Below are 12,996 nucleotides of genomic sequence, written 5' to 3' on the forward strand. Positions count from 1 at the left end.
ACTGTGGCCACCTTGAGGAAATGGCTAGTGCATGACAGTGTATAGTTTGGGGTACTAACTTTACCCCAGTTTTTTCTTCTTAAAATTGTTTTCCATTTGTCATTTCCTTATTCATCTGTTTACTTCTCTTCTGACATGTAATACCCTTGTTAGCCCCATCATTCTTTTTAGAAGAAGTTGGTGTATAAATTAGCAAATATATAAGAACTGTCCTAAATATTTTAAGAAACCATCCTCTTGATCCTCACACTCTGGTGTGAGCTGTAGGCTGGGCTGTTGCAGAAGTCACCTGGCTGGTTGTGCCCTATCCCATCCCTCTCCTTTCTGCAGCCCTTTCCTGCAGAGTCGACCCAGCCACACAGGGTAGATGCTTCTCTGAGCAAACACCTCCATTTCTAGACCCATTTCCCATGGTTCCCCTTCTGTACTTCTGCAGCTCTGGTTCTGCCACTCTGCCCTCCCTCTGCTTGTCATTTCTGTGAACCTGAAGCCCTCTTCCCACCCCTTCATCTCTCTCCGCTCTGTGTTGGTTTCCTCTGTGAAAGCAGGGCGGACCACTTCCTGGATGCTACTTCCTCTCCTGCTCATGTGTTGGGTCACACTAACTGGGCTGCTCACCCACAGGGGCCTTTGTGCAAGTTAGAACAAGGTACTGCATAGGACTTCCTACTACTGGAAACCCATCCGATAAATGTATGAGTCCAGGCTGTTTACCCTGTGAGGGGCGCCCTGAGTGGGTGGAGGGTAGAGGGGTGTGCCTGCCTGTGCACTTGTGCTCCATGGCCCCGTGTTGTAATTGGTGGGAATTGTCCATATCCCCAGCACCATCAGTCTGGCCAGGGCAGGCCCTCAACACCTGTTTGCTAAGCTAAAGGAAGAACAAAGGTGTGAATTCATGCCATGCTCTTGTCTGAAAAATAGCAGGGAAAGCACACTTGACAAGGCTTTTGCACTGAATGTTGTGAATATATTATAACGCTGAGATGTAATTTTTTCCCCCCACATCTCAGTATTTCTGAAATGACAGATACCTTAGTCAGTGGACTGTGGTAGGTGAAGACACCGCCCCTGGAGCTGGACTACTTGGGCCTGAATCCCAGGGCTACCACTCACACACTTGTGAGATTCTGGGCATTTTACTTAATCGTTTTGTGCCTCAGTTTTAACAGCAGTTTGTTCCTCTACTTCCTGGTGTTGTCGTGAGAGTTTAATGGATTAATATATGTGCAGTGCTGGCTCAGATGGTAAAGCGTCTGTCTACAATGCGGGAGACCCGGATTCGATCCCTGGGTCGGGAAGATCCCCTGGGGAAGGAAATGGCAATCCACTCCAGTACTATTGCCTGGAAAATTCCATGGACAGAGGAGCTTGGTAGGCTACAGTCCATGGGGTTGCAAAGAGTTAGACACGACTGAGCGACTTCACTTTCCTTTCACTTTAGAATATCACCAGGCACATAATAAATAGTAAGAGATATGAGTAGTAGCTGTTAGCAGCACCATTAAAGGCGACATAGACATTCACTATATTGCTGTTTTCTTTTAACCCTGAAAAGCTGTTTTAATCCATGGAGCACAGCTTACATGGCTAAGCATCCCATGTCAGTAGCTGCAGACTGGCCGCATTCTGTGTGCTGAGGTTGAATGCCCTCTCTTCCCGCACCAGTTTCTGGTTTGCTGCAGGAGAACATGCAGAGTGCACAGTATGCTGACAGGAAACCAGCAGGCTTTGTTTTTTCTTCTTAATATAGCAAAAGAGAAAGAGGGGAAACCCAGATAAGGCTCATTTTAGAACTTCTCCAAAGCTTAGACTGGTAATAAGTCTTAGCTGTGTAAAACTATCAACCAAAGAAAATTGTATTTGAGAAAGTGATTATGTATCCATTAATTCATTCACTGCACTAAGCAGCTTGTCGGATTTTAGTTCCCTGACCAGGGATTGAACTCAGGCTCTTGGCAGTGAGAGCCTGGAGGCTTACCCACTGGACCACCAGGGGAATTCCCTGAAAAAGTTCTTCTAATGTAGTTTTTGTCTGATTGCAGGGCAGCCTTCCTTAGATGGTTTTCAAGGAAACTGGGCTATGAAGTGGCAAAGGTAATGACTGTTCTGGGGCCTAGCTCCCCATCTGGTGCCTCCCGGTGTCCTCAGGTTAGACAGTAGATGGATGTCTCTCCCCAAATAGTTGTGGGTTCCCCTGGTCCTCACTCTTCACTTGTGGCTGGCTGCAAGACCACGTCAGGGATGTGGTGGCTCTTCTCTGAATTGCTTAAGACTTTTCCTCCCGTCTCATGCTCAGTTGAGAAACGATAGCCGTGTAGGAAGCTGTGCATGACTCCTGCTCACTGCCACACCCTGTTGAGCTCTCCTTCACGTTAAGCAAGATCTGACTAATGCATTCTTTGGAGATGCTCTGCCTGTTTTCATCCTGAGACTAAATGTTTTTTTCCCAGATCACACTACTGTAATTGAGTTTACCCTCCACTTTGAGAAATATCCTTACCTACCAGAGAGCACAGCCGAGACTCCCACGGCATTGGAGGACACTGATTTGGAGTTTTGGTACCCTTTCCTTAGTTGAACAAAACAGTATATGAGTAAACAATATAGGGATGATCTGAAACTTTTTTTAATTCGATTTATCTAAACCCTGAGTTTGATATTTCTGTGTAGAACTGGTCAACTTTAGCCTTGTCAGAGGGTGTGTTCAATGACCATTTCCCAGAAAGAGTATCTACATGAGGAACTTCCTCCAACAGGCCTTCTTCTGAACCTTCAGGATTCATTTACCTTCAGGTTGCAGAAATGATAGGCAGGCAGCTGTTCTTACTCTCCATCGCCTAGAAAGTGGAGGAGCAGACAGTGGGAATGTGTTCATCTTGACTCAGGTTGGTTAGCAGAGACACTCGGACACTCGCTGATCTGAGTCCAGTGCAGTGGGTTTGGTGCACTGAACTTGCTGAGCTGGCTCCTCTCCATCTCTTCATTCAGCCCGAAAGTCATGGCCAGTTTCCTTATCCAGGGGGTGGGCCATTTCTCAAAATATGAAAGAAAGCAGCCAGTGACTGCTCAGGCCCGCTTGTAGGCTTACAAGACCAGCTATTGCCACAAAGGGAGAAGCTTCCTGTTTACCAGCCGGCGTGAGACAAAGTGGTTGTGCTTCCTGGCTGTGTGGGACTTGGCACGTGGGCCACATTCTGTCCATCAGGACGGCAGGGCTGAATGCCTGCTCTGTGCTCAGCCCTTGCCCCTGTGGCCCCGGTCCTGGATGCAGGCCACCCTCCGGAGGGCACTTTCACTTGGACTCCAGAACTGGCCCTGGCCTTCTGAAAGGGAAGGCGGCCTTGCCTCCTTGCTGGCTTCCTCCGTAGCTTTCCCTTCCCCATGGGGCCCAGTCCAGGCAGAACCCTTGGCACGAACCTGAATCTCACCATAAATTCACATCTTTTGTTCCTAAGTCTCTAGGAAGCAGGATGTCAATGCCTCTGGGGAAACAGGTCTTTTTCGCCGGAGTGGCAGCTAGTGGGAGCTGCGCCATCCTGTACTACCTGGTCCAGAGTAAGTATCCGGTGAAGCGCCCACGGCAAGGCCGCCTCCTAGTTCTCTTGGCCCTTTCCTCCATCAAAGGAAATACTTCAGATGCTTTCAGCAGATTAGAGACAGACGGAAAGGGCTATTTTGAGCAGCCAGTATACCATTCCATTGGCTATAGCTTCCTTCTCATCCTGTAATCCCAGTTTTCCCAGGAGCCACAAGAACAAATAAAAGGAACAGGACTCATTTGCGTAAGAAGCCTTGAAAAAGCAAGATGGGCTTTCACCCCTGTGCACACACAGGGGATCCATCAAGATTTCTGAGATTATGTAAAGAACAAAGGAAAGGGGGCTACCAGATGGTTCCCAGGTGTGGCTTTCTCCAGTGTCCTCAGCCTGTTCACCCTGCCATTCTCTGCTGTTCAGTTAGTGGCAGGCGGGACACCTTGAGCTGGGGACTGGGGCAGGAGCAGAAGATAAAAGCAGAGTCCAGGCTGGCAAAATCCTGACAGATGCGGCTTTCAGCCCCATTGCACCTAAATTTGAATTTGTAAAGATAGACCACGATCATTGGGAGCAGCTGAGACATTTAAGGGCATTTCAGTGCTACTGGTTGCGAAGCAGCAGCAGAAAGACTGACTTTCTTTGAAGATCTTTTATGCCTGCCCGGCTTGGCTCCTCACCCTGTTACTTCCTGCCCTGACGTGAGCATCACTCACAGCCAGGCAGATAGCCTCAGCCCCCTCCACCCGTTCTTCCCCACCTTCCTTCAGGGCTGACCCAGAGGTCTCTGGGTCTAGAGTTGGCCAGAGATGAGCATTCCCAGGGATAATTCAGACTGGAATAGCTCAGCACCACTGCCCCTCTGCCAGAGCAACGGAGGCAGAATGTGACAGGAATGAATACATTTTCAGGTTGAGGGCCTGGCAGCCTTTCCTTCTGAGGGAGCTGGGGTCAGCTGATAGTGATAGTCCAGTGGGCTCTGCGACCAACTGCCTGGGTTGAATCACAACTCCCAGCTCTGGCCTAGCTGTGTGATCTTATGGGGGAGTCTGTTTTCTTCCTGGGCCTGAGTTATCTATGTGATGAGGGGTAATATTTAGGGCCTCCGTGTGAGGTTGTTGTAAAAATTAAATCAGTCTCACAACTTGTGGGATACGGAGGAATTGCTCAGGGAAGGTGGTCTGGATGCCGCCTCTGCTCCGTTTGTCATGGCTGCGACCTCGTTCACGCCTGCAGCCCTCTCCTGGGAGGCCATCCTGGAAGGGCATTCTCCTTGACCTCTCCAGGCTCAAGCTGCCTTTCCCGTCCATTACTGTGATTTGGCCTACAAGTCTTTCTTGTTGCCACCTGACAACCATACTTGAGAAGCTTAGCTTCCTTTGGTCTCTCCCTGGGGAGGCTTGTCGTACCTGATGCTTTCAGGGAAGTGCTTCCTGGAGTTACCAGTAGTCTTTGGACCAAGGATACCTGAGGCTGAGAGCAGTTTATCTACATGAAATGTTGGCATAAATCTGTAAACTTGACAAGTTAGCATTTTCCTGTCCTATTACTTGGCCTAAGGGTTTTGTTTTTGGTGGTGCAGTCTCTCTATATTTTGCTGGTTTATCAGGACCTTCCTCTTAGTAGAAGGAGTAATGTTCAGAAGTCAAGTTAGATTCTGGCCCCAACTCTGCTTCAGATATCACAGGACATAGAAATAGAAAGAAAGTTAAAGAAGGTCTGAGCAGACGCCTTACGTGAAGAAGGTCTGAGCAGACGCCTTACGTGAAGAAGGGAGGCAGTGAATGAGGTGAGGAAATAAGAAATGAAGTTGACACAGAAGGATCAAATACTTTGCTCAAGGTCACCTGCCACACCCCTGCAGATGCTGACTTCCTATGTTTTAGTGTCTCTAAAATGGACGGGTTAGATAGACCTTAATAATAGTTCCACCTGTTGATTTCATGTTTGTTCCTATTTTCCATGCTGTACATGAATTGTGTCATTTAACTTTCTACAAGTTCAGTAAAGGAAATACATGTACCCTCTCTGTTTTCCACTTAGAAACGTTTTCCAGAGCTTCTTATTACCAGCTGGCCCTGGAGCAGCTGCACAGCCACCCTGAGGCACTGGAAGCTCTGGGCACTCCTCTCAACGTTCACTACCTCCGGCTCACCGACAAGTACAACTTCGTGGACATCGCTGATGCAAAGGTAACTTGCTCCCCCTGCGAACTGTAGGCTGGGTGCCTACCGGGTTGAGGAGGGGCTGCTGTAATCTGGAAAGGGTCTTGGAACAAGCTGGAGGAAAAGGTGCGAGATGGGAAAATCCACTACTTAGCACCTTTAAAAAAAGCACTGTGGGCTAATTAACTTCCACACAAGTGTTCTCCCTTTCCGGGGAATTGACGTGGCAAGGAAGACCTGTTTGTGCTCAGGTCACCATCTGGAACTGAAGGTTCTCGAGCAATGATCAGTGGTGGTTTGCCAGTATTTCAGTTTTGAACTTGAAATATACCTACAGCTAATTGGTGCTCATTCAAATCTAAAAACTCTTTAAACTCTAGTTTTAAATGTAAAAGCTTCCATGCAATGCCAGTCCATTTTTTCAGCTGTATCTCACTTTTATATAGTTAAACTGATAAAACTCAGCTGAATATAAAAAGCATTTTTTTCCTTCTGTCTGTTACAGGAATGATTCTAAGTTGTTTGGGGAATACAGAGAAGACTTTGAGGGAGTTTATAGTTTATGGCTGTGGTTCCTTCTGCCAGTGTGTTCTCAGGAGGTGTGGCTGGGAGAATGGGCTGAGTGAGGCAGTGAAAGGGCTGTGACGTCATCTTGGGAGGTGTGCGCTTGATTCTGCGACGAGCTGAAGGCCTGGAATATTTGGAGGATAAGAGTGAGCTGATCTGACCTAGTTTATTTTTGTTCTTGTTGTTTTATTAACTTTAACAGGAACAGTTTTATTGGAATTCTCCCCCTAACTACAAAAGCAATTTGTGCTCAAGTATTCTGCTAAAAATAGTGGTTTAAAAAAACTTCTAATTGCTGTCTAGTTGGTTTTATATTGGATTAGTCCAGTTCGTTGGTCTTCTCCTATGAGTCTGTATCTGTCTGTACTAAGAGTTGTGGCTCTTCCTCTTTCATTTCTCATTCGGGTCTACTCCTTTTTTCTTGAGTCTGGCTAGAGGTTTGTTGATTTTTATCTTTTCCCAGCTCTAGATTATATTTATCTTTTCTATTGTTTTTTAAATCTATTAATTTCCTCTGATTTTTATTATTTCCTTTCACTGACTTTGGGCTTTGTTCTTTTTCTAACTCCTTTATGGTCCAGATCAGAGTATGGACCAATTTTTAAACAAATTGGTTTTTTTAATTTAAAAAATTTGTTTTTTAAATTTAAAAAATTTGTTTTTTTAAACAAAAAGGTTTTACCCTTTTTAAACAAACAGTGGACTTGTTTTTTGTTTTTCTATTATGAAAAGTTTCAAGTATATGGAAAAGATGAAAGAATTTATGCTGTGGAACTCATGTATCTGCTACCTGGATTCTGTAATATTTTGCTCAGTGTGCTTTATCCTGTACCTATTTGCCTACCTCTATTTGTTCATGAACCTATCTTATTATTTCCAAATAGCCATACACTTCACCTTTAAATTCATAAGCTGTATATCATTAATCAGAGTTTATGGTTGCTTTTTTTGAGGTAAAATTTACTCTCAGGATCTGATGAATTTTAACAAATGCATCCCCCTATGCAGTCCATGGGGTCGCTAAGACTCAGACACAACTGAGCGACTTCACTTTCCACTTTCACGCGTTGGAGAACGAAATGGCAACCCACTCCAGTGTTCTTGCCTGGAGAAGCCCATGGACGGAGAAGCCTGGTAGGCTGCAGTCCATGGGGTCGCACAGGGTCAGACACGACTGAAGCGACTTAGCAGCAGCATGCAACTCAAGCCCCTACCTAGATATAGACTGTTCCCATCACCTGAGAGGGGCCTCATGCTCTTCTCACATTATAGCCATCTCTGAGAGGATAGTATTGTATCCACTTACGTCTCTTTATACCCCCCAGCTGAAGATCCCTGTCTCTGGACCAAAGTCAGAGGGCCATCTCTATGTCAGCTCATCCAGAGATGCCCCCTTTAAGAGGTATGATGGGAAAGTGGGTGGGGAGGAGGAGGAGAACCTTCTTCTGAAACAATCTTGATTTCCCTTTTCAACTGCAGTTGTATGATTGCGGCACTAAGAATTAGTTTTTCAAAGCTTCAGAAGTTTCACAGCCAGGACAACATGCATGCCAGTGCTTTTGCTCTTAGCTCAGTCTGGACATTTTATCCAATGCAAACTACTGAATTTGAGGAGCTTTAGTTGGTGTGGTCTAGGTCTGCCATGCTGTGTCACAGTTTCCAACACTGCTGCCTCTGTCGTTACAAGTGAATAAAGGCCTGGGTTCCTGTTCCAGAGTTATTCATCACATTCTTTATGTAAGCTCTCCCTCCACCCCATTAATTGGCTTTTCTTGTCTGGTTGCCAGGAGCTAAGTCAGTCACTTCCCCCACGGGAAGCCTCTCTCTGAGATGTCTGCTCTTTAGCCAGGATGTATTTTAATTCCTGGGGACAAAAGGCAGTCCCTGCCTGGCCTCGCTGACCCCTGAGCCTGGGATTAGAGGCGGAGCTGAAGGTCGAGGGGAATTAGGAAACCAGCAATGAGGTGCTCCTTCTCTGATTCCAGCCATTCATTGTGAAACTTGCCTTGATGGAGATTTAAATAAAGATAGCCTGGAATAAAAGGTTAAAACATTGTTAACATACTGCTAACATAAAATAGTTTAAAAAATTTAAGAAATTCCAAACAACTGTTTATTTCCTTTTAAACCATGTCTCTTGCCTCGGTGTTTCATTGATGAGAGACTATACTTTTGGTTTTTCTCAGGTGGAACCTTCAGGAGGTCTTCTTAGAGCTCAAGGATGGTCAGCAGATTCCCCTGTTCAAGCCCAGCAGGGACAACGACGAGGTGAAAAAGGAGTGAAAATGATCAGCTCCCTCTGCTCCTGGCCTCCCTGGTCACCACGCGTCCCCCGGGGCTGCAGGTGCAGCCATATGGTGATCTCTGTATCATTCTAATTTAACCACAGTGAACCCTACTGAAGTTTTTAATCAGAAACTTACTATAATTTATAAGAATTTGAAAGTCCTCTGTATAGAAGTATAGAATAAAGGGAATCAGTATTAATAATGTTGATTTCTCATCTCTCACCAACCCACCCCACGCCAAAAATAAAAAAGTTTTCAGTGAAGTTTTCTAGCACTGACGTTTTTAAGTGTTAACATCAGAATGCCAAGGAAGACAGACAAGCACTTCTGTCTAGTCGCTCTACCCTAAATTTATGTTAAGTAGCTTGTTGGTCACTCTCAAGTACTTATGAGTTTTTCTTCTTCATTGTTTTATTTTCTTGTTTTAGTCACCAACTGTCTGCCTAATTGAAGACTCACAAAATAACTGCTTTAACCCAAACATTTCAAAAGCTTAAAACAACCACATTTTAGAGAATCTTACCTGTAGGTTTTCTTAGTCTTGCAGGGGGATAAGATCTTCTGAGCACCAGAGCCTATAAATCCCAGAAATCTGCCACTTTTGCTTTGGAAAGGCCAATTTAACCCCCTCAGTATTATTAAGCTTAATGTAGTTATAATCAGGGATGTTCATCAGCTCTTTTCCTGCGCTCTTAATATTCATTGAAGGGAAATTTCAAAAAGGTTATGCGTAACTGTGCTGGTAGAGTATGAGGCCTTTCATCGTTGTTCTGTAGTTTGTTTCTTTAAAAAATACTCTTTGAATAGAATATTAAGTGGAGAAGTCTTTCCCTGAGGGCACTTTTTCTGGTGTGATAAATATTACGATCTGTGGAATCTTTTGTGCTGCTCTGTTCTTTAACAATTTATGTGCCGTTCTGTTCTCTAACAGCTTTTACTTCCTTTCAGTGTTTGCTGGATTTTTTTCTTGGTGTGGCCAAACCGTAGAAAACCCAAGTGGATCATCTGTTCTGAAGGAAAAGCAAGTAACAATTTTTGTGTAAAATTTGGATTAAGAGGCTTTCCTCTAGTATTATGTAGTGAAAAGATCCTTAATTTCTATTTGAGTCACCATCTTGGGTACTTTTTCCAGTTAAGCATATTTCAGTGTATTTACTTCTTAATGCCTGCATGGCTGATTTTGAACAGGCCAGAATGCAGTCACTGAAGTAGACGCTGTCCTTTCTTTTCTTGAATTGGTGCTGTATTATGTGCAGCCCACTACTTGTGTATCTAGCAATCACTGTGCCTCAGCTATGGTCTCCCAGCAATGACCTTGAGGACATCTTGGATAATATACATCATCATCAGAGGCAAAGGTGACTTTTTACCAACTGAGCAAATGCTCCAAGCCAGCACTGGAGAAAGGGCTTCACTAGCATTGTAAGAATCACAGACTTATGAAAACAGCAGACGAGCAATCACAGCCAACAAGTGGCAGGAGGACTCCCACTGGCATTTACTAAATAAGATGCTGCCTGGTCTCCGCTCACAGCAGTTTCCATGATACTGGACCAGCAGAGTTCCAAGCAGTGGTGCGAAAATGACGTAGTAGGCGAGAGAGACCAGTTAGGAGGAATCCAAGGGGCCAGTTGAGCCACCCCTCCCTCTTGGTGGACTGGTGACTCCACGGGCCTTGAGGCCTAAGATTTCAGATATGATGGAGACTGCCTTACAGACAGACAGAACATGGAAAAAGGTCTCAGCAGGGAAAGTGAGCTATACTCCAGAAAGATGATCTGCCCTTTGGCCGGTTAGCTGAAGAAGATACAGTAAAAGCAAGCTCTGGACAGGTGAGGTGGCCAGTGTTAGCATTTTACATGCAGCTTATAGCCATCAGATTTTGGAGTAAGTATATGATTCTACTGTTAGGAGAATGTGCCAAATTATACTGATAAGACCTGTATGACTTTCAGAAGTCACAGATTTTACTGTCATTTATCCCATTTTTCTCGATTTGGCTTCCCCCTACCTGTCTTCCTTCCAACTATTCACCAGTCCAGGGATTTAATAATACCCGCTGAGACAAGGTTCTATCACTCCCAGTTTTGGTAAAGTTGTATTCAGCAAAGATGAAACTAAATTACATCCACATGAAGCTACCAGCACTTGGCAAACAGTGGCCTCTCTCCTCTTCCCATTGGAAAGGCCAAAGAAATGTTCTCTTAACAGCAGCTTTAGGGCTTTCTGAAGGCAAGCAGCCTTAGGCTGTGGACTCGGGTGTTTTCAGCTTGTCCATATTAAAGATATGAATAGATATGAATAAATACCTATCGGTTACCAGTCTTACAGGTGAGGCAGTGTTCCTACTGCTTGTTGGGAGGCTTGGCCAAAGGAGCCCTGATGATGGCGGCAGGGCATCAAGGAGGTGGTGAGAGGGTGAGGGAAAACCTCCAGGCTCCACCCACAAGAAGACTCTCGACTCTTCAGTAACCCGTTTGGTTAAAAGTCCTGTCAGGAATGTGTAAAGAGAAACTGACGTTGTATGATCCAGGGTTCAAAAGTGGGAGATGAAATGTTAGAAACACGTCTCAGACACAGGTATGTACCACAGACCACATGTAGCACGTTAAACACCTTTCATTATTAAAGAATGATCCTCCAAGGCAGAAGTTGTTCTTCTGCCACCACATAACCTTTATACTTTTACATTTGGCTACCATGTGTCAGTTACCTTGCAGTCTTAATATGAAGGTAAGTTTTTACTTACAAATTTTTTTTTTATAAAGTAAGAAACTATAAAAACTATGGGCTTCCCTGATAGCTCAGGTGGTAAAGAATCCACCTCCAATTCAGGAGACCCAGGTTTGATTCCTGGGTTGGGAAGATCCCCTGGAGAAGTGAAGGCTACCCACTCCAGTATTCTGGCCTGGAGAATTCCACATACTGTATAGTCCATGGGTTCGCAAAGAGTCAGACATGACTGAGTGACTTTCACGAAAACTACAGGCCAATCTCTCATGACTGTAGTAAAATTCTAAAGAAAATGTTAGCAAACTGAGTCCAGTGACATACACTAAGTGGTATATCGTATCTCTCACAAAGTATTTTGTGCCTCCCATGCAGTGCCCTTCCCTATGGGGAGATTATACTTCCCTGCCAGCCCTCAGTTCACCATTATCTTCTTTTTCTCTTTTCCCTAAAATCAGTGATGTTCCAGATGGCAGCTACTCCCAGGACCTGGGTGCTAGAATAAAGATGACCCAAAATGAGACAGGTAGCCTGAGCGAGAAATAAACCCTTCTAAGTCCTTACAACTGGGGATATTTTCACTCCAGCTTAACTGGACTTTTAACAGTGACTGAGAGGTCTATTTCAGAAATGGAAGGGTGGCTTCATATTAGGAGAACCACTAGCATAGTTCATCACATGAATAAAAGGCTAAGGAGGAAAGCATGTATGCTGATTTTACAAGATACAAAAAGGCATTTGACTAAAATTAAGTATTCATAATAAAAACGAGAATTAATGGATAATTCCTTTCTTAAGGGGTGTGTGTGTGTATACATTATATTCTCAAAGTCAACATCTTAATTGGGAAACTGGTAGAGGTTTTTTACAAGATAAGGACACATTATACTGACTTATTTAACACTGTATTGTATCCAGGACAATTAGATGTTTTTAAAAAAGCCTAAAACATGAGAAAGAGTAATGCAGTTACTGTTTACATAGATGATTTTATATATCTGCAAAACCCAAGGCAATCCATGGATCAGTACTGTGTATTTAGTAAATTATAAAACCAGTATTCTTCACATAAACAAATAATAGAAGAAATAACGGAGAGCAGACAATATTTAGAATAGCAAAAACTACTTAGGAAAAAACTTATCAAGAAATTTGCAAAACTTAAATGTGCTAAAGGACACTCCCTGAGGTCCAAATGTAGAACTGAACAAAAGACAAGACATATGGTGTTCTTGGATGGCAAGATTCCTCACCATAAAGGTGTCAGTTCTCCCTGACATCTTAATGAATTAATTAGCTTGTCTAACTTTTAAAAGTCCCTAATATTTTTATTGGTGACTTTAAAGAGTTAGACAAGCTAATTAATTATAAATTCATTTGGAAGTAGAAATAAGCAAAGATAGCCAGGAAATCCCTGCAAAGGAAGACCAAGGAGGGAAGGTAGTCTCACATCCATCCAAACATATCTGTAAATAAAATGATGGTGTGCTGGCACAGGAAGAGACAATGCAATGGAAACCTGGTTATGATAAAGCAGCTCTAAGGCAGAGACGGGGAGGAAGATGTTTGAAAAATGATGTTGGAACAACCTGATAGCCATACACAGAAAAGATGAAATGGAATCCATTTCTCATCATACAAATTCTAATTGGAACAAAGATCTAAATATAAAAATGAAACCATCTAGGCACTAGCAAAAAAAATAGGTGAACT

General features: G+C 43.9%; 1 protein-coding gene across 14 annotated transcripts in view; it reads left to right on the plus strand.

Moving 5' to 3' along the window:
• COA1 (cytochrome c oxidase assembly factor 1) overlaps positions 1–8,816 on the plus strand; it is a 94,676-nt gene extending 85,860 nt beyond the window's left edge. For 7 of the 14 annotated variants that reach the window (XM_070788029.1, XM_070788028.1, XM_070788024.1 and 4 more), the window contains 5 exons: positions 2,043–2,094; positions 3,456–3,555; positions 5,577–5,725; positions 7,591–7,667; positions 8,452–8,816. In XM_070788029.1, the coding sequence (XP_070644130.1) occupies positions 3,471–3,555; positions 5,577–5,725; positions 7,591–7,667; positions 8,452–8,548 (408 nt within the window). In that variant the 5' untranslated portion in view covers positions 2,043–2,094; positions 3,456–3,470 and the 3' untranslated portion in view covers positions 8,549–8,816. The remainder of the gene's footprint in view (positions 1–2,042; positions 2,095–3,455; positions 3,556–5,576; positions 5,726–7,590; positions 7,668–8,451) is intronic. The other 7 variants (XM_070788036.1, XM_070788033.1, XM_070788032.1 and 4 more) reach the window with 1 other exon arrangement.
• The last annotated feature ends 4,180 nt before the right edge of the window (positions 8,817–12,996 follow it).

Source organism: Bos indicus, chromosome 4, assembly GCF_029378745.1.
Source record: "Bos indicus isolate NIAB-ARS_2022 breed Sahiwal x Tharparkar chromosome 4, NIAB-ARS_B.indTharparkar_mat_pri_1.0, whole genome shotgun sequence".
Classification (NCBI taxonomy): domain Eukaryota; kingdom Metazoa; phylum Chordata; class Mammalia; order Artiodactyla; family Bovidae; genus Bos; species Bos indicus.